General features: G+C 42.4%; 1 protein-coding gene across 4 annotated transcripts in view; it reads left to right on the forward strand.

Annotated features, from left to right (window-relative positions):
• The window catches only part of LOC142651608 (putative 2-ketogluconate reductase), a 55,581-nt gene extending 30,893 nt beyond the window's left edge, over positions 1-24,688 (forward strand). For 3 of the 4 annotated variants that reach the window (XM_075826539.1, XM_075826535.1, XM_075826538.1), the window contains 4 exons: positions 135-306; positions 1,732-1,907; positions 2,196-2,292; positions 17,505-17,851. In XM_075826539.1, the coding sequence (XP_075682654.1) occupies positions 135-306; positions 1,732-1,907; positions 2,196-2,292; positions 17,505-17,661 (602 nt within the window). In that variant the 3' untranslated portion in view covers positions 17,662-17,851. Of the gene's footprint in view, positions 1-134; positions 307-1,731; positions 1,908-2,195; positions 2,293-17,504; positions 17,852-24,332 lie in introns of those variants that run through there. The other variant, XM_075826540.1, reaches the window with a different exon arrangement.
• The last annotated feature ends 14 nt before the right edge of the window (positions 24,689-24,702 follow it).

Here is a 24,702-nt window from a genome sequence, read left to right on the forward strand (position 1 = left end):
ACGGACGTAATTAGTGTGTGTGCACATACCCTTAAAGTAAATAATGTCAATTATTTTTTTTTGTTGGTAATAAAATATTTTCTGATTGAAAACCATATTTTTGCTATAATACACTGCTCTGTTCTTTTGCACAGCTTACCAGATTGCATTGTCCCCCGAAACCGATCGATTTCATGCTAACTGGGTATCAGGTGATATAACAGGGATGACGCTTGGAATTGTCGGAATGGGAAGGATTGGATACAAAATTGCTCAACGAGCTAAAGCATTTGAAATGAAGCTTCTATATCACAATAGGCACCGCAGGTAATTCATGATTGCACATATTTGTTACACTTCAGGCAGCCCTTGCAGGTGCTTTGGGGAATGGACACAAGTCAGGTTGGCCTGATCTCTATTTGACATGAGTGATATGAACCTGCGGAAGGCTACAGGCACCACAACATTAGAAAACAAGGCTGAGAAATAAGCAGAAGTCTCATGTAACCCTTTAGGTGATGTAAGGGAGAAGCGAGCAAGTAATGTGGCCTTCTGTAACACACCTCATTACACTAATGGCAGTGGGGGCATTATCATTTTTGTTATTCAATCCCCTTACCTCTATGTATACCCTGTTTACACAAAATGTTTGTTTTGGTTTCTCCTCTTTCTACCAAATATCAGATTTATAATTCATATTTAGGGCAAAGAAGCAAATACTCCATAACAAGGAATAATGGAGAACATTGTTCACTACCACAGAAATTAATACAAATGTTCCTTCTTGAAATATGGCCACAGAACTTCAGTAGGCCATTCACTGCTATTTCCTTATAAAACTTCTTATGGTATTTAACTTATTTAATGTTATTTTATTATTTTAATCACCAGCTGCCTGTCGATCGGACAGCATGTTCAACATTACGTGTTCACTTTACAGACGACCTGTCATTTTTCATGACATGTTTGTTTTAGTAAATACTTGTATTCCAATAATGGAGCATCTCACATTGTTCCCCTGTAATTCCCCCTAGAAATATATGAATAAATTAGCAACTGGGCATTACCATTCTTCTTGTCTTTGGGGTGTGTCTCTACACACTGGAGTGTTCAATCAGGGATAACATTGTCACCCACCCTATTGACAAAATGAATAGTATAGCCTAATTGCCAATTTACTCCTACAATTCCAGGAGAAATAATCTGCGCAATGTAAAGTTCTAAGAAAAGATGCTCCAGAATTTTATGTAGATTACAAATATATAAAGGGTATGTACACCTTTTGTAAGCAAATATTTTTTTATTTTTTTATTAAATAAATGTATTTTATATTTTTATGCAACCTTTCAAATTCACTTTTATTAAATACATTTTTTTCCCCACTTTTTACCTATCGGCTGAGAGCGGGTCCTGCGTTTCTCTGACACACCCGATCCACCTAATATCAATCCCATCTGAATTATCTTGGAAAGCCCTATAGCAATGAATGGAGTGGTGGTCAAGCATGTACACTACCGCTCCATTCCTATAAGGCTCCCAGGAACAGCAAGGTAAGATCGTTCTCCTGATCAGTGGGGGTCCAAGCCGTCAGACCCCCACCGATCAGATATTTATCACCTATCCTGTTGATAGGTGATAAATAACGATTATGGTAAAACCCCTTTAAAGTACATAGAGTGATATGTATGTGACTTATTGAGGCCTGTGTTTATAGGCCCTAAAGCCTCATCTGTAGTACATATTGTTTTATAGGCTGGAGGAGGAGAGATCTGTGGGAGCCTCATATTGTGCAGGGCTGGATGATTTACTGCAGCAGTCAGATTATGTGATGCTTGTTGTCAACCTTGGTCCAGAAACCGAAAAGCTGATGGGAAAACATGAATTTCACATGATGAAACCCTCAGCTACATTGATAAATATAAGCAGAGGTTTGTATCCAATAATAGGAACCATGGTTATATCTATTCATTTATTTGTGTCATGTATTGTGTATTTATTTCTGTTTGTTTCACAGATTTATAAGATTTATATGCCCAAGTACAGACTGTACCATCTTTTAAGCAGGGGCAATAACATTGGCATTTCAAAATACCACATAGAACAAGATTGTTTAAACTGCAATTTTCATCTCTTTTTTTTTTTTACGTTCTTTTTCTAATATTACTGATGGTTTAAAAACCATACAATGTATAGTAATGTAATATCTTTGCACATAGGACTTGTTGTTGATCAAGAAGCTTTGGTTGAAGCTTTACAGACAGGTCAAATCAAAGCAGCTGCATTAGATGTCACGTATCCGGAACCACTGCCAAGGTAAACAATTTAATTTGCTTTGTCATTTTATGCTTATCAGATAATTTTTTCCATAAAGGGAGCCTGTCACTACATTTTAGGGCACTAAACCATCAGCATGACGTTATAATGCTAGGGGGTTTAGCGTTCTAAGACTCTCAATACTATTCGTTTTATCATGTTGTCTAAAAAGAAGTTATAATACAGCGTGCGCTGTATATAAATTATCAGAGATGAGTCCAGGTGTAATGACCCCGGCTTCATCTTCGCACATGTGCAGGAAACTGTTGGGCTCTGTGGCATACCTACCGTTGTAGCAGCCATAGCGACTGCTACGGGGCCCGCGGCAGGAAAGAGCCCGTGCTGCCTGCCATCACGGGCCCCCCCCCCATGCCTGGTGGCGCCGTTAGCAGTCGCTATGGCTGCTACAGCAGTAGCGACGCCATGTTCAATAGTATCTGCGTCTTTGGGACGCAGATGTTATTGAACACTATCGCAGAGCAGGGAGGAGTCTCCCTACCCTGCCATTTACTAGGCTACAGGTCACGTTCGTTTTACGTCACTAGATCACGCCGGCCTACGCAGGGATCCTGTCGGCGTTGATTCGCTCCGTTCGTCATAGGTGAGTATGACTTTTTTATTTGTTTGGGGGTCGCTATATAGCGCTATCTACAGGAGGGGGGTCGCTATATGGTGCAATCTACAGTAGGGGGAGTCGCTATATGGCCCTATCTGCAGAAGGGGGGCTGTATGGCGCTATCTACAGGGGGGGGACTGTATGGTGCTATCTACAGGGGGGGACTGTATGGCGCTATCTACAGGGGGGGACTGTATGGCGCTTTCTACAGGGGTCTGTATGGCGCTATCAACAGTGGGGCTGTATGGTTCTATCTACAAAAGGGGACTGTATGGCGCTATCTACAGGGTGCTGTATGGCGATATCTACAGGGGGGCTTTATGGCGATATCTACAGGGGGCTGTATGGTACGATCTATAGGGGGAGGTGGGGGGCGCTATCTACAAGTGGGGTGTGACACTGTCTACAAGGGGGGCTGTATAGCACTGCCTACAGGGGGCTGTATGGTACAATCTACAGGGGGACACTATCTACAGGGGTCTGTATGGTGATATCTATAGAGGGCTGTATGGCGCTATCCACAGTGGGGGCTTTATGGCGATATCTATAGGGGGCACTATCTACAAGGGGGGCTGTGTGTGGCACCTAGGGAAAGGGGGCCCAGTCAAAAGTTTGCTATGGGGCCCAGTCATTCCTAGTTACGCCCCTGGTTTGGCTATCTCAGGACTCTTCTCTGGTCATTTACATACAGTGCACGCTGTATTATAACTCCTTTTTAGACAAAATGCTATAATGTCAATTTTGAGAGGGACATGTTTAGGACGCTAAACCCAAGCAGTATAATGACATACTGTCGGTTTAATGTCCTAAACTCTAGTGACAGGTTTTCTTTAAAGGGATTCTATGCTTTAGACAATGCCTACGTGTTAGAAGTGTCTTTTGACAATAAGCAGATCACAAAGTGTCCCCCTCCTGAGACCTCCAGTAATCATCTGTAATCTCTGAGGAAACCTGGCAGCAAGGCCCCATGCACACGACCGTGTTCGGTCCGTGATATACGGTCCGCATGTCGGTCGCATTTCCCAGACCGAACACACTGCAGGAAGCCGGGCTCCTAGCATCATAGTTATCCATGACGCTAGGTTCACTGCCTCGCTGCGGGAAAAACTGTCCCGTACTATAATCATGTTTTCAGCACAGGACGGTAGCGAGGCAGTGATTCATGGCATCGTACATAACTATGATGCTAGGAGCGGCCGACATGTGGACCTTATATCACGGACCGAACACGGTCATGTGCATGAAGCCTAAGTGTTAAATTTCCCTACAGCACCACCAGCATGGGAAAGCATTACACAGTACCCATTCAAAAAAATGAGCTCTCTATTAAGAAAGATGCTCTTTGTAACTGCTCTTCACTCTAAACAAGAGATGAGAATCCTGAACAGAGGACCCCTCCTCTATTCACTTGCTAATATGGTATATGAAAATGTGCTTTTTAAACTACACAACCCCTTTAACCGATTCAGGACCAGGCCATTTTGAGCCTTTAGGACCAGACACCATTTAGCCATTTTTAGCTTGCGTTAGTTATGGCCATAACTTGTTTTATTTGTTGGGCTAACTACGTGATATTTCATCATTTTCACACACATGATTTTTCTAATTTTTAGCCTTAAAGTTTGAAAATAATAGTAAAATAATATGCGGTTTTACTTTCTAGTTATTTTTATCTAGCAATATAGTGTTACCCTAAAATAGGCTATTTATTTGTGATTGTCTACCGTAACTGTTGATATACTGTATTACACATCTATTTTAGGGTAATTGGGTCAGGGCCTATGTTACGACAATGATTTGTGGGGGGAATGTTTTTTTAGGTGAGTATTTTATGTGTATTTTTTATTTAATGTATTTTTTTTATTATTATTATTATTATTATTATTATTTTTTTTTTTTAAACTTATTTTTTATACTATTCTTTTCCATTGTAACCGGGAAATCAGCCCTGTTTTAGTCACTGGGCTGTGCTGGGTCAAGTTAAAGGAACAGTGTCATCACAAATTATTTTTTTATATGTTAAAGATGTTAGTGCTTTATTAAAAACGTTTATATTCATTTGTGTGTTTGTGTTTTACTTTTTCTTATTTTTACACTTTTTCTTCCCTATGGGGGCTGCCATTTTTTGTTCCATTTCTGTGTGTGTCGATTAACGACACATACAGACATGGAATACGGCAGCCACAGTCCCATAGGGACTGCGAACGGCTCCCGTCCCATTGACTGCAGTGTACGGCGTCTGTGTGGGAACTGCGCATGCGCCGCTCCCACACAGTCCTATTCGAAATTGGCGCCGTCCGGCGCCATTTTCCTGTGGACCGGAAGTCGCGGCCGGACAGTAATATTACTACTTCCGGTCGCGGCTTCCGGATTTGTGCACTTGCACCAGCGGCAGCAAACGGAGCGGACGGGCCGGAGGGAGCCGCGGCGGCAGGAGCAGGTAAGAGATTTCAATGTATGTTCGTGTTTGTGTGTGTTTACTACTGTATGTAAACCTACTACACTGTGGGTTAGCTCAAAAAATGGCGACACACAGTGTAGGAGGTTACATCGTTCAAACCCCTCGTTTATCCCGGCACTAGCCAGGATAAAGGAGGGGGGGATGCTGAGAGCTCACTAGAGCGAGGGCTTTTAACCCAATGTTGCAATGCTGCAATTTTGGGAACAGCTCCATCTAGTGACCAAAAATGGGTAGTATTATAAATTAGAAATAATTTATAATATTTCCTGGACTCGTGCAAAAAAATAAAAAAAATTTGAACAATGTTTAATCACCCACACACTAAATGTTTAATTTTTAAAAAAAAAACATGTTTTTCTGGCAACACATTCCCTTTAAACTGTTAACTGTGATACTAGAAACCCGGCTCCCGAACTGTGGTCGGTCTGGGAAATATGGCCGACACATCCGTATATCACAGACCGAATATGGACGTCTGAATAAGGCCACTTGTCTCCTATATTTGGTGTGGATTGTGCACTGAAAATTCACTGCAAATTACAATGTAGGGCTATATTCAGATGAACGTGTGTGAAATCAGCAGTGAATAACGGCCGTTTTTCATTGCGATTTTCACCCGTTCGGGACCCGTTTTTACAGATCCCTCAGACATGAGTCTATTGAGGGATACGTGAAAATGGACAAAAATAGGATATGTCCTATTTTTTTTACAGGCCCTTCACACGGTCCGTTAAAACAACGACCCTGTGAATAGCCCCATAGAAATACATGCAGCGTGTGACCGCCATTAAAAAAAACGTCCTTTACACGGGCAATTAACACGTTAGTCTCAATAAGCCCTAACTTATGTGAATGGGGTTTTCAAAACCTCATGCACATGCAGCAGAAAAAAAAAATCTGCATGGAATTTAGGATGTGCCGATGATTTTTAAATCAGCTGCATGCCTATTATGTTGCAGAATTGTAACGTATTTCATCCTTTACAATGTAAAGGGTTAATTTGCTGTAAATCCCTAGCAAAACCTGTAAGGCTACACGCACACATTGAGGAATGTGCGGCTTTTACATTTTGATGCGGAAATAGGTCCAGGATTTATGCTGCAGATTTTTTTTTTTTTTAAACTAGTTATAAATAATTTGCAAGCGGAAACACAAGATAAATTGACATGTAGCATATTTTCAAATACACACCGGAGGTCAATTTTTGTGCAGAAAAAAACCCCGACATGTAGATGTGAGATTTCTTGATTTCATTTACTTGCTGATACTGTATTAGACTGCGAATTTTCCGCACCAAAATATCCGCGACAAATTTGCAAGTAATAAGTATCGTGTGAATTTGGCCTAACAGAATTTTTTTAACTCCCCCCTAAGGCCCCGTTCACACATGTTGTATTTGATACGGATTCCGATGACATGCCGATGATTCTGCATCCCATGCATATGAGATTTCTGCAACCCAGTTCACATGCTACGAAAAATTTTGCACCTGTTTTTGTCCGCACCATGAAAATAAATCCACCACAGCAATAAGTAGCATGCTACTTATTTTGCATGGAAAAGCAGAGGATAAGCAGCTTAGAATGACATTGGGACTTAGACCTTGTTCACGCAGTTTTTTTGCAGGCAAAAAATATGCCTCGAAATTCCTTCAAGCTTTCTCTGCCTCCTATTGATGTCATTGGGAGGTCAGAGACGGAACTGCCGAAGAAAGGGCATGTCGCTTCTTTTTCCCGCAAGCGGTTTTTTTCCACTCGTGGGAAAAAACCGCCTTCGCCTCCCATTGAAACCAATAGGAGGTGATTTCGGACGTTTTTTGCAGCAGTTTCCAACGCGGTTTTCGCAGCAAAAAAACTCTGTATGAACAGGGCCTTTATTCTCGTGCAGATCTGCTACACGCTTGTGGCCCATCTTCTTCAGAAATCAAAGGGAAAGCCTCCGATTTATGCTGTTGAAAAATACATTGAACTTTAATGGCAAAGTAAGAACGGAGCATTAGTGTTCCTTACATCCTCACAAGTGCTTCTCCCTCCCTTAAGGCCCCCTTCACATCGTGTTGTTGCCCTAAGTTTATCGTGTACGTCAGGAAATCTTCTAACATGCACTATAAACAACGTAGACGATAATTCATAGGTCTCCATTATGTCCACCTAGCCTACTTCGGGCTGGTAGTGGTCGGTATACCGTATTTTTAAAGGATGGAATAGTGTAGTAGACTATACTATTCCATCCTGAGAGATCCCACAAAAAAACGTATACTGCTCCTGACATTACTATATGGACTGTGATGTCAGGAGCTTCCCAATGCTGTAGTCCCCAGGCAGAGACTCGCAAGTGCTCTACCCGTGGACTTTGTCCCTGGGAAAGCACCTGACGTTACTGTCCATATATATAAAGTGACGTCAGGGGATTCTCCAGGGCCGGAATCCCTGGTCAGAGCGTTGCCGACGCTCCGGCCGTGTACTCGGGCTTTGCAAAACTTCTGACGTCACTTTACGTACAGGGACATCAGGAACAGCCCCAGAGTCCCTGGGTAGAGCGATAGTAGAAGGCTTCAGCCCTGGGAAAGCTCCAGACGTCACTGCCATTTATGGACAGTGACTTCAGGAGATTCCTCAGGGCCGTTCCCCGGGCGATGTATTCTATACATTGGGATACGTTTGGGCTAAATAGATCAAAATCCAGGGCATTAACCGGTCACTGCCTGCTCCATGGTTTCGTTCACTGTAATTGATATCAGCACCAAAATCAGTTACATAGTTAGTACGGTTGAAAAAAAGACACATGTCCATCAAGTTCAACCAAGGGATGGGAAAAGGGAAGGTAAAAATTTCTACACATAGGAGCTAATATTTTTTTGTTCTAGGAAATTATCTAACCATCTTTTAAAGCCATCTATTGTCCCTGCTGTGACCAGCTCCTGCGGTAGACTATTCCATAGATTCACAGTTCTCACAGTAAAGAAGGCTTGTCGCCTCTGCAGGATGAACCTTTTTATCTCCAGACGGAGGAAGTGCCCCCATGTTTTTTGAGGGGGTTTTACATGTAACAGGATGTCACCATATTTTTTGTATGTGCCATTAATATATTTATATAAATTAATCATGTCCCACCTTAGTCGTCTTTTCTCAAGGCTAAATAGGTTTAATTCTTTTAATCTTTCCTCATAATTTAGATTCTCCATGCCCCTTATTAGCTTCGTTGCTCTTCTTTGTATTTTTTCCAACTCCAGGGCATCCTTTCTATGAACTGGAGCCCAGAGCTGAACTGCATATTCTAGATGAGGCCGCACTAATGCTTTGTAAAGTGGTAAGATTATATCCCTGTCCCGCGAGTCCATGCCTCTTTTAACACACGACAATATCTTGCTGGCCTTAGATGCAGCTGATTGACATTGCATGCTGTTATTTAGTCTTTGATCTACAGATACACACAGATCCTTCTCAACAAGTGAATCCCCCAGTGTAGCTCCCCCTAACACAAATAATGCATGCAGGTTGTTGGTACCCAGATGCATAGCTTTAAATTTATCTACATTAAACTTCATTGGCCAACTGGATGCCCAAACACTTAGTTTGTTTAAAGGGAATGTGTTGCTAGAAAAATTATTTTTTTTTTTTTTAGTTAAACTGTTAGTATATAAATGATTACACATTGTTCTAATTTTTTAAATTTTTTCACAAGTCAGGAAATATTATAAATTAGATTCTAATTTATAACATTTTCATGTGCTGGTCACTAGAGGGTGCAATTCCCAAAAATGCAGCATTGGCATGTGGTAAAGCAACCTCATTGCTTTATGCTGCAAAATTGGAGAAGACACACTCGCTCTAGTGTCCTCAAACAATCCCCCCTCCTTTATCCTGGCACTAGCCTGGAGAAAGGAGGGGGTTGAATGTTCAAACCTCCTACACTGTGTGCCGCCATTTTTTTGAGCGAATTCACAGTGTAGGAGGATTAGATACAGTGGTAATCAGACAGTATAACACGAACATACACATGTCACAAACATAACTTACCTGCTCCTGTCGCTGCCGCTGCTGCCTCCGTTCCCTCCGCTCCTAGTCCTTGCTTCTGAACATATGGACGGAAGCCGCGACCGGAAGTAGTCATCTTACTGTCCGGCCGCGGCTTCCGGTGCACATGAAAATGGTGCCGGATGTCGATCTGCCGAAGAAATTCCTTTTGGACTGTGTGGGAGCGGCGCATGCGCCATTTCCACACAGACGGCGTACGCTATAGTGAATGGAATGGCTCCCGTTCGCATTCTCTATGGGGATGTATGTGCCGTATTCCATCTCTGTATGTGTCGTTAATCGACACATACAGAGATGAAAAAAAAATGGCAGCCCCCTTGGAGAAGTAAAAGAGAGAAAAAAGTACAACACAAAAACACAAATAAATAAAATGTATTTTAATGACATAATAAAAGCAATAACATATAAAAAAAAAAATTTTCGCGACACCTTCCCTTTAAATCCGCTTGCAATTCACGAACATCTTCCATAGACTGAACAATACTACATAGCTTGGTGTCATCTGCAAAAATAGAAATAGTGCTATTAAACCCATCCTCTATATCAGGGGTCAGGAACCTTTTTGGCTAAGAGCCGTAAACGCCACATATTTTGAAATATAATTCCGCGAGAGCCGTACAATATGTTTAAAGGGCCATTGACAGATCAATCGCTCCAATGTTCACTTAGTACAGCAAGGAATGCTCCTCCCTGCTGTATAAAGCCACAACTGGACTGAAACAATGGTAATTAGCAGTAAAAAAATTAAATAAATAACTTACATTGTGAGCTTGCGATGCATGACATCAGTCCAGCAGTCTGGCTTCTTCTTTTTCCTGCGCATGACTGGAAGCTGGCATTCTTCCCACCTGATGTTGAGAGAATGCCAGCTTTGAGGCATTCGCAGAAGAAAGAAGCTGGAATGTTGGACATGTCACACAACGCATTGTCAGTTATGTCAATTATCTATTTTATTATTTTACAGCGAATTATTGTTTAGGTCCAGCGGTGGCTTAGTGCAGCAGAGAGGAACACTCCTTTGTGTACTAAGTGACCGCTGGAGCAATTGTATCTGTCAGTGGCCCTTTTAAAAGTGTTGGTCTTACAGAAAATGAACAAAAAAGAGAGGCTCAGACCCATAGGGAACTAAAGCATTTACTACTTAAAGTGGTACATACAAGCAGGCACACCCAGCGTAATAAATAATTGAACTTTATTAAATAGTCTCACTGTACATAAAGTGCACACATTGACTTGTATTTAATTTTAAAGAACAACAAATCTCCGAACTCTTTTTTTTATAACATAATAACGTTTTAATGCTGTTGCTAACCAACGACGAATAGAATACTTCCTACCGTTAACGTCCAAGGGAGACACAAGGGAGGAGGCAGATGCCGCTTCACTAGGGGACGCAGGTGCGTGCTTGCAGACGGCGCGGCTATGCAGGGAGTTATGGGAAATGTAGTCCATGCTCCCTGCCGCTCACCACTGCCGCCAATGCTTATCAGGCCATCAAAGAACTACCAATATCAGCGTGCACCGCGGCCTGATGGAGCGCGGTGCACGGGCTGATGGAGCGCGGTGCATGCATCCTTCCCATAGACAGGTAGGAGCAGTGGCGGATTAAGAAGACCATGGGCCCTGGGCTGTTACCCAAACTTGGGCCCCCCTTCTCCACCACCACCCTGCCGCGCCGTAACTATTGCTAACACTACCTAAACACTAGTACACAAAGTAGGCACATTATGCACAAAGTACACACAGTACGCACATTATGCACAAAGTACGCACATTATGCACAAAGTACGCACATTATGCACAAAGTACACACAGTACACAAAGTAGGCACATTATGCACAAAGTACGCACATTATGCACATTATGCACAAAGTACGCACAGTACACAAAGTACCACATTATGCACAAAGTACACAAAGTAGGCACATTATGCACAAAGTACGCACAGTACACAAAGTACCACATTATGCACAAAGTACGCAAATTATGCACAAAGTACGCACATTATGCACAAAGTACGCACATTATGCACATTATGCACAAAGTACGCACATTATGCACAAAGTACACAAAGTAGGCACATTATGCACAAAGTACGCACATTATGCACAAAGTACACAAAGTACCACATTATGCACAAAGTACACAAAGTAGGCACATTATGCACAAAGTACGCACAGTACACAAAGTACCATATTATGCACAAAGTACGCACATTATGCACAAAGTAAGGACATTATGCACAAAGTACGCACATTATGCACAAAGTACACAAAGTATGCACATTATGCACAAAGTACGCACATTATGCACAAAGTACACAAAGTACGCACATTATGCACAAAGTAGGCACATTATGCACAAAGTACGCACATTATGCACAAAGTACACAAAGTACGCACATTATGCACAAAGTATGCACAGTACACAAAGTACCACATTATGCACAAAGTACGCACATTATGCACAAAGTACACACATTATGCACAAAGTACACAAAGTACGCACATTATGCACAAAGTACCCACATTATGCACAAAGTACACAAAGTACGCACATTATGCACAAAGTAGGCACATTATGCACAAAGTACGCACATTATGCACAAAGTACGCACATTATGCACAAAGTATGCACATTATGCACAAAGTATGCACAGTACACAAAGTACCACATTATGCACAAAGTACGCACATTATGCACAAAGTAGGCACATTATGCACAAAGTACGCACATTATGCACAAAGTACGCACATTATGCACAAAGTAGGCACATTATGCACAAAGTATGCACAGTACACAAAGTACCACATTATGCACAAAGTACGCACATTATGCACAAAGTACGCACATTATGCACAAAGTACGCACAAAGTACGCACAAAGTACGCACATTATGCACAAAGTACGCACAAAGTACGCACATTATGCACAAAGTACGCACAGTACAAAGTACGCACATTATGCACAAAGTACGCACAGTACACAAAGTACACACATTATGCACAAAGTAGGCACATTATACACAAAGTATGCATAGTACACAAAGTACACACGAGTATGCACATTATACACTAAGTAGGCACATTATACACGAGTATGCACATTATACACAAAGTACACCTTGTAAACACATGAATATGGACATTAAACATACATGAATATGGACATTAAACATACATGAATATGGACATTAAACATACATGAATATGGACATTAAACATACATGAATATGGACATTAAACACACATGAATATGGATATTAAACACACATGCACTTACCTTTTATGTCTTCACTGCAGCTCTTCTCCTGCTCACAGCACAGAGCCCGCCGACAGTCTCCCCTCCCCCATGTCCCGACAGCTAGCAGCAGAGATGTTTAGAGCAGGGAAGGGGGGCTGGAGGGGGAGCTTCTAAAGCAGCACAGACCACGGCTGCTAAGTAGAAGCAAAGCTCCCCTCGCCTGACAGGTGCGGTCCTGGCACCGGGGCTCCCTCCGGTGCTAGCGACGCCACTGGGCATGAGGGGGTTCGGGCGGTCATAGGCTCCTTGGGCCCCCTGGCAGTCTTGGGCCCCGGGCGACCGCCCGAAACGCCCTAATGATAATCCGCCACTGGGTAGGAGCCCTGTCTGCGAGCCAGATACGGCCATCAAAAGAGCCATATCTGGCTCGCGAGCCATAGGTTCCCGACCCCTGCTCTATATCATTAATAAATTAGTTCAATATATAACCGAGGACCATTCTGAGTAGGAATCATTGACCACAACTCTCTGGATACGGTCTTTCAGCCAATTCTCAATGCAATTACAAACTATACTATCTATTTAAACCTATAGTCCTTAATTTACCCATTAGACGTCTATGAGGGACAGTGTCAAATGCCTTTGCAGAGTCCAAAAACACTATATCCACAGCGGCCCCCTCCTGTCTAGGCTTCTGCTCACCTCTTCATAAAAACAAATCAGGTTAGTTTGACAACTTCTGTCCTTTGTAAAACCGTGCTGGCTGTCACTTGTAATACTATTTTTGTCACATAATCCTGTATATAGTCCCTCAATAGCCCCTCAAACATTTTCCCCATGATGGATGTTAAGCTTACTGGTCTATAATTACCCAGTGAAGATCTAGAGCCCTTTTTGAAAATAGACACCACATTTTCCCTGCGCCAGTCCCTTGGCACTATATCAGTCACTAGAGAATCTCTAAATATTATGAAGAGGGGGATTGAAATAACTGAACTAAGCTCTTTAAGAACTCTAGGGTGTAACCCATTTGGTCCCGGGACCTTGTGCACGTTTATTTTATTTTATTTAGCTTGGACCATAACTACATTCATCCAATGCAGTATCAACTGATATATTAACAGCATTGGCCCCGGCTTTATCAGCTGCTCTTTCTTCTGTTGTATATAAAGAGCTGAAGAACCCATTTAGTAACCCTGCCTTCTCTTGATCCCCTGTAACCAACTCCCCATTACCACTATCTAAGGATCCTACATGTTCAGACCTTGGCTTTTTTGCATTTATATACTTGAAGAATTATTTGCTAATTTTATTACATTTTTACATATTTTATGACGCTCTTTATAATTTAAAAAGGCTACAGCTGTACCCTCAGATTTGTATTTTTCAAATGCCCTTTTTTGTTATGTATTGCCCTTTTTACAGAAGGTGTAAGCCATGTGGGGTTTAATTTTAGTAATTTATACTTGTTACTTATAAGAATACATTTTGCACTATAATTACCCAAAGTAGATTTGAACATCTCCCATTTATCATTTGTACCATTATTTGACATTAGTTGTTCCCAATCTATATCCTGAATTGCAGCCCTCGTCCTGGGGAAATTGGCCTTCTTAAAATTAAGTGTTTTTGCCCTCCCAGCCTGTGTTTGTTTTTTACAGTATAGGCAAAATGTAACTATATTGTGATCACTGTTACCCACGTTTTCACGAACATTGACATTCCCAACAAGCTCTGCATTATTAGAAATGACCAGATCCAACAGAGCTTCACCTCTAGTCGGGTCTTCCACAAACTGGCCCATAAAATTTTCCTGCAACAGGTTGAAACCATGATGCCAATTAATATCCCTGTAATTAAAATCTCCCATTATCACTACAGTACCAGCCTGTGCAGCCTGCTCCATCTGTTTATATAGCTGACCTTCCATCTCTAGATTACACCAAAAGTAAGTTTTTCAGTATTTACCTCCCTTTCTAGTTTCACCCACAAGATTTCAACCTCCTCACAATCTTTACCCTCTAATGTCTCTTTCACACTCGCCTTCACATCACTTCTCACATACAGACATGCACCGCCGCCTATTTCCTATTTGTCCTGTCTTTCCGAAAAAGTGTAAAACCCTGTAGATTTACAGCCCAGTCATGAGAAGAGTCTAGCCATGTTTCAGCAACACCAACTATATCTATATTTTCTTCCAGTATCAAGGCCTCCAGCTCCCCCATTTTGCTTGCTAGACTTCTGGCATTTGTGAACATACACTTTAACTTGCCTTTCAGTTTTTCACTTTCATTATCAGAAATGTGATTATTTGACATTATTTGGGCATTTTTATTTTCATTTTCATTGCTTTTTTGTAACAAAAGGAACTCCTTATCCAGTTGTCTAGTCGTCTACCCACAGTCTGTTTCTCGCCCACCAATATAGTCTGATCCCTCTCTAATCTGACTACCCCTTTATTTTCTTCATTGACCACCCTCCTCAGCCCTAGTTTAAATACTCCACCACCCCAGCTAGAATTCTCTCCCCAGCACAGCGGACCCCCTTCCATTTAGGTGCAAATCATCTGCAGAATACAGTTTGTACCTCAATGAAAAGTCAGCCCAGTGCTCTAGGAACCCAAAGCCTTCTCCTCTACACCAAGTCTTAAGCCATGCATTTAACTCCCTGAGCTCCCGCTGTCTTTCCTGTGATGGGCTGGGAGGGGCTGGTGATGATTCAGCTGTCATGGTCCATGTGGGTACCAACAACAGAATAAATGGTAGGTGGAGGAGCCTTAAGACTAATTTTAAAGAATTAGGCTACAAGCTGAAGGGAAGGACCTCCAAGGTTGTATTTTCAGGAATACTGGACCTTCCCTTCAGCTTGTAGCCTAATTCTTTAAAATTAGTCTTAAGGCTCCTCCACCTACCATTTATTCTGTTGTTGGTACCCACATGGACCATGACAGCTGAATCATCACCAGCCCCTCCCAGTAATTTATCCACCCATTCCACCACATGCCGAACCGTGGCACCAGGGAGACCGCAAACCATTCGGTTGATGCGGTCTTGGCGACAAATTATTCTATCCGTCTTCCTGATTATAGAATCCCCTACAACTACCAATTGTCTTGCCTTACCTGCATTTCCATTCCGCCGACTACTAGCCTTCTCCCGGCTGTTAGGGAGATCAGTATCCTCTAGGGCTGCCATTTCTGAGACTGACACCCTCCCATCATCACCCAACTTGGCAATTTTGCTTGGAATATCAGAAACCGGATTGGCCTTCCTTTTCTTTGACCCCTTTCTACTGCCCCTAACTACATTAACCCAGCTACTTGCCTGATCCTGCTGACCCATGTCTTCACCCTCCAGTTCTACCCCACTAACTGCTTGCTCAGTCAGCAGCATGCTCCGCTCAAGATTGTCTATCACCCTCAGTGTTGCATTTTGCTCCTCTAGATCACTAATGCGAGCTTCCAGGCGAACAACATGCTCACATCTGCCACAGAGGCATTCACCCTGGAACTCCGGCTCCAGTCGTGCATACATATGGCAAACTAAGCACTGAAGAAAACCTCCAATCTTGCTGTCCATTTTCCCAGTTACAAAAAAACAGTGAACAATTGTTAAAGTAAAAGAAAAGAAAGAGTACTTACAGGGGCTTTAACTCCGGTTTTGTAACTCCACTTAATTTACAAACCACTTGGTTAGCAAGCCAAAACAGAGCAAGCTCTACAGAGTCCTGAGGGCTAATTTATATCGCCTGGGAGCAGTTAACCCCTCCCACTAGTCAGCTGCACAGCAGGACAGAAACTAAGAAGGAAAAAAGGGTTTTAAATTGTGTCCGTTTTGCAAACTTCTTTTAGCAAGCACTCAATTCATATATCACACACAATATCCCACACTTTATGTCACACAAAAACACAGCAAGTCAATCCGGTTTTATAACTTCACTTGATATACAAACCACTTGATTAGCAAGCCAAAACAGAGCAAGCTCTACAGAGTCATGAGGGCTAATTTATATCACCTGGGAGCAGTTAACCCCTCCCCCTAGTCGGCTGCACAGCAGGACAGAAGAATACACCATGTACCAATAGTCTCCTCAATGTACACTCCTTTTCCAGCCGTTGCGAATATCACATGACAATGATCACTTGCGTTCCCGTTAATGCGTATATTGTACAAACGTGAGTGCCACACTTTCCATTGCCCAACTCCGGTAATGGAGAAGGGGGCCCAGACATCTTGGCTGTATGGGGGCCAGGAATTCCTGATGGTGGCCCTGAATGGAGGCCACCATAAGATAGAGCAGCAGGGGAAGCAGTGTCACTGGCACTGAGCGTTTTAACAAATTAAGCTTATGGTGTCTGAAAAGTTGACTGCTGGACACAATGAATATATGGCAATCCTGGATATCCTCCCCTCATTCTCTTAATATTGTATATCATGTTACTGTATAATAAATATTATCATGTAGTCCTTTCTATCTCTGTCACCCTGTGAGTTTAGTCAATCTTAGCCTGAAGTGGGACTTTTAGCGATAATTTATGGAATATGTATTCTCTGAGACCATGGATTTTGTCCAGGATATAATTGTTCTTCTATGCTAATGAAAATACATGTCAAGCCAGCTACTCACGCAATGTTGTTTATGGTTTACTGTTTTTTATTATACCAATATTTACACAAAAGATGAGTTTTCTATTTTTGTCTATAGCTCTCTTTATGAATGGAAACTATTATTTGTAATACTTTCACTGTGCTTTTCATCCAGTCAATACATTTGAAACTAAATATTTGCTTCAAGCTGGAATTTTGCACAATGTATTTTTAGTTTCTTTACAATTAAATTCACCTTTTTTTTCCAGAGATCACCCATTGCTTAAAATGAGCAATGTTGTTTTAACTCCCCACATGGGTACTGCAACACGTGACACTCTACGCTTCATGATGAAAGATATGGTTCAAAGTATGATGGATGCCGTTAATGGTCTCCCAGTGTCAAATGAAGTTACTGACTACTAAGTCAACATTTTGCAGTTTTGATGATTTATATAGATAATTTATACCCTATAACCTAACATAAACTAACTATAACTATGACTAACCATTTAACCCCATAAACTAACTAGGTGTCCTCTAAAACATAATAGCAACCTGTATGTAGTAGAATGCTTGACATAAAAAACAATGTTTTACTTAAAAAAAAAACAAAGTATACTTATTTTGTAAGACTCTAACTGTACATACTAAGTATCTTTCATTGTGGTAGGAAAGTGCATTCAGTTTACAATGAAGTTCTAGCAAATTATGCACTTAAAAGAGTTGTAGGAGATTAGAAAAATATGTCTTCCATAGGTGTGTCCGACATGAACAAAGAACTTATTATATATCAGTATACTACACAAAGATCTGAAATGTATATACATATGTGTGAGGATAATATTTTTCAAACAATATACATGGTAATGATCCCTGACAAAACCTCTTCATCAGATAAAAATGAGACATATGCAGTACAACAACATAGAATTGTTTAAATGGCCCCAAAAATATGCCAAAGTTTGCACTAGTGGGCGGTCTCTGAACAAAAAGTTGGAAGGAACAAGAATATACTGTACATGTTAATAAAAAATACAAAGTTAGGCTTCGTTCACAACTGCGTTGTGACATTTTATTGTTCTGTTCCGTCAGAGGAGCAGAACAAGGGAATAACGGAGGCAACAGTTCCGTTGCACAACGGACACTGCCGGCGGCCGCCGTAACTCATTGACTTTAACAGGTTCTGTCGGCTTTTTCGTCGGGGTATTCGTGATTTTACCTGACAATAGCGCAGCATGCTGCACTATTGTCTCCAGTAATCCCTGGCAGATCTGACGGAGCCTCCAACGTATAAGTGAACAAAGCCTTACAGAGATCACTTGAATCAATAAGGTAGACATACATTAGTATTGAAAAACATTAATTTGAATTCAAGATGAAGTTAAGACCTGATTCAGCCAAACGTATCTGTTTTGCGTCCGCAAAAAACGGACTGTATTTCATGCATTTCAGTTCTGTGTGGTATCAGTGTTCCGGTTTGCTTTTTTCTTCTCGTTTCTTTAGCAAGTGGTGTATGAAAAACACGGCTAGCACACAGATGTCGTCCGTGTTCTGTCTGTCTTTTTCACGCTCCCATTGACTTCAATGGGTGGTGTGGTCCGCTAAAACGGACCAAAATAGGACATGCAGTGAGTTTCACGCAACGGACACACTCTGCATGAAAAACCATGGACGTGTGAATAGTCGCATTGGATTGCATAGGCCCGTGTGCTGTCCTGCACACGGACGTATAATACGCTCTGTCCAGTAGCTGGTTAGTGGACACACTAGGCCGCACCGCCGTAGCAGGGAGGCAGCTGGCCAAACAACAGGAACCCCAGAATACAAAGTCCCGCACAAAGGTACCTGGATATCCAGACAGTGGCCGCAGCTCTGGCACTGATGGAGATGGGTGCAGGAGGTATAGCCAAAAGTGGCGGATGTCACAGCTGCCACAGGTTGCGCCAGATGTGGCGAATTCCTCCGGACGTGGCAGAAGACACAGGATGTGGCGGATGACAAAGATGCCGCAGGTTGCGCCAGACGTGGCAAATTCCTCAGGACGTGGCAGAAGACACAGGACGTGACACGACTCCGATACTAATAGGCACAGGGACAAGAACAGCACGGGATACAGGAACAGGTAACAGGGCACGGGTAACAACTGGAACGGAAAACACTAAGGGACCATTTGCAAGGAAGGAAGAAGGTAGGATCCAGCGCTGAATGCTATTAAAACGGAATCTTAGTTCCAAGTTTAATGATGATGGATTAAAAGGAAGTCCAGTTGCATGTAGTCCAGGGTGAGTGAGAAGTGAAAGTGCTTGTCCTCGGGGCCTACGCGTTTCGGACGACTGCCGCGTCCTTAAACTTGGCTGTACAGCCAAGTTTAAGGACGCGGCAGTCGTCCGAAACGCGTAGGCCCCGAGGACAAGCACTTTCACTTCTCACTCACCCTGGACTACATGCAACTGGACTTCCTTTTAATCCATCATCATTAAACTTGGAACTTGGAACTAAGATTCCGTTTTAATAGCATTCAGCGCTGGATCCTACCTTCTTCCTTCCTTGCTAGCCTGCCGTGTGCCGACACGAGGATCCGAGCGCCATCCATTATCCACACCACACTGGAGTGTCAAGGTGAGCTGGAGGTCTCCTCCCCAGTTTCTTTTTGTCTGGACCATTTGCAAGACAGACTGGGAAAACTAACAACGCTCAGGCAAGGATCAGAAGGCCTGGGGCCTTCTTATAGACCAGGAAATCATGGCAGTTGATGATGACGATTTCCTCTGTGCGCGCGCTGGCCCTTTAAGGCCAGGCGCGCGCGCACCCTACGGGTGACAGCAAACCGGAGCGGAAGTGAGCGCTGGCGTCTCCTAGGAAGGAGATGGGGACCAGCGCTCACGGATCCATGGCTGCGGCCGTCGGGAGGTGACTAACCCCGACGGCCCGTGGCCATGGACGCTACACGCTCATCTGAATAAGCCGTAAGATATAGTATGAAGTTTAGTATGCGATAAGGTTGCATCAATTGCTGGCTTGATTGATTGTTTTGGCCCTTATAATGCTAGTGGGACGGGCTTCTCCTGGTTGTTGTGGTAACGGGAAACAAGCGCTTGCACGCTGAAAGGATATGTCCACACATAGCGTAAACACTGCAGATTTTCCACAATGGATTTCATAGTGGAAAATCCGCAGGATAATACAGTAGCAGCAGAATGAATGATATTTGAACAGATCTCATTCACACGCTGCATAAAAATTCTGCATAAACAAAAGTTCATAAATTGACCTGCGGTGCGGTTTTTTAATCCGCAGCATGTCAATTTATGCTTTGGAATTGCTGTTTTTGTATTGCGGGTTTTCCTTATTCCCCATTGAATTGAGGTAAAACCTGCATCAAATAGTAAATGTTTTGATTTTTTTTGCAGCTGAAAAGCTGTGATAACACCGCAACTCAGAAGAAAATAAAAGCTTATACTTACCCTGTTCTCCATAGTAATGGCAACGCGTCCCTCTGTTTTCCGTGCAGGCCGGCCTCCTGGAATGACGTTTCATCCCATGTGACTGCTGCAGCCAATCACAGGCTGCAGCTGTCAAATTGGATGAAAGCGGACATTCCTCCCAAAACTGCACCACAATTTGGTGCGGTTTTTCGGACGGAATTTCCTGCATTGCAGTATAAATATATGAGTAATAGTTAGGTTACTATAGTTTCTAGTTTATAATAATATGGCAACATAAGTATTTATGTATAGCAAGGTTATAGTTGTACCTATATACTACTGGTCAGTTTACAGTTATTAGGGAAGTAATAAAAAAACAGTATTGATAAATTAAATATAAAGATGAGAGAGTTGGGATACAAATAATGGTTATGTATATAATATGTGTATGTATGTATATAATGCGTTGGATCGCTTGCATGATATACTGCAATACTAATGTATTGCAGTGTATCGCTATACTAACCGTCTCATATGAAGCCCTCCAGAGGCAGGCTTCAAGGGAGTGCAATGATGGCAGACCTGGGGACCTTCATTAGGCCCTAAGTCTGCCATGACGACCATCGGCACCCTGTAATCTCTTGATTCTAACAATTTAAATGCCGCGGTCGTGATTGACCACTGCGTTTAAGGGGTTAAATGAGCGGAATCAAAGTGATTTTTGATTCCGCCCTTTGCAGTGAGGTGTCGACTGTGTAATACAAAGCCGTCACCCGCTAAGTATGGGGCGAGCTATTGATTCCGTCAAAAAAACTGAAACCTTATGGAACGGAGACAAACAGAAACCATTAGCAACGGAAGCATTAACATTGAAATCAATGGTAATGCAAGTAGAATCTATGGTTTCCATTGATGGGTTCTTCCGACGGAAAGCTCAGACAAAACTCATCAACGGAAAGCGAAGGCTGATGTAGACAGGCCCTTATTGTTCAGGTAGTCGGGAAAGGCTTCAAGTACTTCCTAAAATTCGTTCCATATGAAAACTAGATATATATCTTTTATATAGGAATAGCAGAGTTAGGGCCTGTTCACATCACCGTTCATTTCCGTTCCGGGGTTCCGTCTGAGGTTTCCGTCGGGTGAACCCCGCAACGGAAAGGGAAAGCACAGCTTCCGTTTCAGTCACCATTGATCTCAATGGTGACGGAAACATTGCTAATAGTTTCCGTTCGTCACTATTCCGGCAGGTTTCCGGTTTTCTCACGGAATCAATAGCGGAGTCGACTGCGCTATTGATTCCATCGGAAAACTGGAAACCTGCCGGAATGGTGACGAACGGAAACCATTAGCGATGTTTCCGTCACCATTGCTATCAATGCTGACTGAAACGGAAGCTGTGGTTTCACTTTCCGTTGCGGGGTTCACCCGACGGAAACCTCAGACGGAACCCCGGGCGAACGGTGATGTGAACAGGCCCTTACCCGGCTTCGCACTGGTCTATTTGTTTTTTGTTTGTGTGTGTGGTTAAAAACTTTGTTTCCTATTCATATGCCTCAGCCTGCTGGGGAATTTCAGCAGCTCGCTGTTTGCTGTGACGTATCTGGTCAGCCTGGAGACGGGCTTGGGTATGTTGAGAGGTTTTTTCGCATATTGGACAGCAGCCATGTGCTTTGCTGCAGAAGTCTGTTGTCCAAGTGCGGGGTTCCTTTTGGAAAGTGGTTTAATTTATGAGAGTGCTGAAATCCAGTATAGGTACAGTGTAGTATATGTACAGTCCGTTCATGGCGAATAAAGAAAGATGGCTGGGAAACCCGGTGTAATACAAAAATGACTGGGTTGTTATGGGAACGTGGTGTAAAACAATGTGTATGTCAGTGAAGCTAAGAATGAAAAACCTTCAAGCTTCTGTTGGCTAATACGGGTCACCTGATGTGATATGGAGGATTACCCTTAATGTGGAAGCCAGTGGTGCCATATTTGCTTTTGTATTGCAATTTTTTGTGAATATGTCTAGAACTGTAGGCCCTAGAGATCTCAGAGTTACCTGAGTTTGCACGGTGGTTAAAAACGTTGTTTCTTACCGATATGCCTCAGTCTGTTGGGGAGTTTCAGCAAATTGCTGTTTGCTGTGATGTATATTGTCAGCCTGGAGACGGGCTTGGGTCTGCTGAGTGGTTTCAGCACCTCTGGCAGCAGCCATGCACTTTGCCGCAGGAGTCTTACATCCAAGTACAGGGTTCCTTTTTGGAGGCATGACTGGTATGGAAGGGTTTCAATTTTTGGGAATGCTCAAATCCAGTATAGGTACAGTCCGTTCATGGCGAGTAACACGTCGAGTAAAGAAAAATGGCTGGGTTGTTATGGAAACCTGGTCTAAAACTGTGTGAATGTGAGTGAAGCTAAGAATGAAGGACCTGCAAGCTTCTATTGGCTAATACAGGTAATCTGATGTGATATGGAGGAAGGTCCTTGATGTGGAAGCCAATGATGCCATATTTTCTTCTGTGAATATGTCAAGACCGGTAGGTCCTAGAGAGGTGTAATACCAATGGAAGCGCATGATTTATTTATGTCCCAAATTGGAGGCAGATTGGTCCAGTCGTTTGGCCGTACGTAAAGGACATACAACAGACAACGGAAAAGTACCTGGCGCTGCCCGGGTATAACTTGTCAGTCTATCTGTGTGTGTGTTCATTGGATTTGTTCTAAGGGTGCCCAGGAGGCCAATCCATTCCCTTGTATTTTCTTGGTTTAGGGGAAATCGGTAGTAGCCCTATCTACCCCGGCAGTTACACACTGTTTATTTCAATATTAAAGAGGCTGTGTCACAAGATTATAAGTGCGATGAGCAATTTTAGATTTATACTAATTTGTTTCTTAAAGACCAACTGGGCGTGTTTTTACTTTTGACCAAGTGGGTGTTGTAAAGAAGTGTATGAGGCTGACCAATCAGTGACCAATCAGCCTCATACACTTCTCATTGTTGATATTCTGGAGTGTTTTGTATTTATTTGCCTTTATGTGGAAAATCTCTGCTACCAATACTATGAACTGTAAAGTTAATAGCCCAGAACAAAATGTTAATAACTTTACATATCAACCAAGCAAGAAATGTTAAAAACCCACAGTAAGTGCTGAATAAAGAATATGGTCACTCTATGGTGGTGACTGACACAAATGAAAAGTCGAATTTTGATTCACTCTACTTAAAGTGTAGCTAAACGTTTGACAAACTTCTGACAAGTCTCTATGTAGGGGTCCGAGCACTGAGACACCCACCAATTGTTAAACGAAGCAGCTGAAGCCCTCGTGTGAGCGCTCAGGCGCTTCGTGTCTGTTCGGCCGATGTATCGGTGTACGGGCTCATAGATTTTCTATTGTGTCCGTACACAGATACATTTATTTCCGGAAATAGCCGAACAGACACGAAGCGGCTGAGCGCTCACACGAGCACTTCAGCTGCTTCGTTCTACCGATTGGTGGTGGTCTCAGTTCTCGGACCCCCACCAATCCAAACTTCTGACATGTCGATATGACATGTCAGAAGTTTGTCAAACGTTTAGCTACACTTTAAGTCAACACAGAGTTTTATGGCTGATAATGGAGACTTTTTAAAAAATTATAAAATGTAAGCTTGTTTGTAACTGATTTCATCTACATTTCTTCTAGAGATCACCCACTTCTAAAACTCAGAAATGTTATTTTAACACCACACATGGGCAGTGCAACCTTCCAGACCAGGCGTATTATGATGGAACATATGGTGCAAAGTATGATCGGTGCTATAAACCACCTTCCTGTTTCTTGTGAAGTCACTGCCAAATAACATAGGAAATCCTTTGAATATGGTAAACATGACCTAAAATATGACACTCCAGTCGTTGTATGCACATTTATTATCTTCCCGATTTTCATGTTTTACTCACATCACTCCCTATCATATAGTAATGATCCTACACTCCAATTTGACAGTAAAACGGTTTGTTGCTTGAAAATTAAATTTAAAATAATTTCAAACATGAAAATGTAGTCCAGACAG

This window comes from Rhinoderma darwinii, chromosome 5 (assembly GCF_050947455.1).
Source record: "Rhinoderma darwinii isolate aRhiDar2 chromosome 5, aRhiDar2.hap1, whole genome shotgun sequence".
Lineage (NCBI taxonomy): Eukaryota > Metazoa > Chordata > Amphibia > Anura > Rhinodermatidae > Rhinoderma > Rhinoderma darwinii.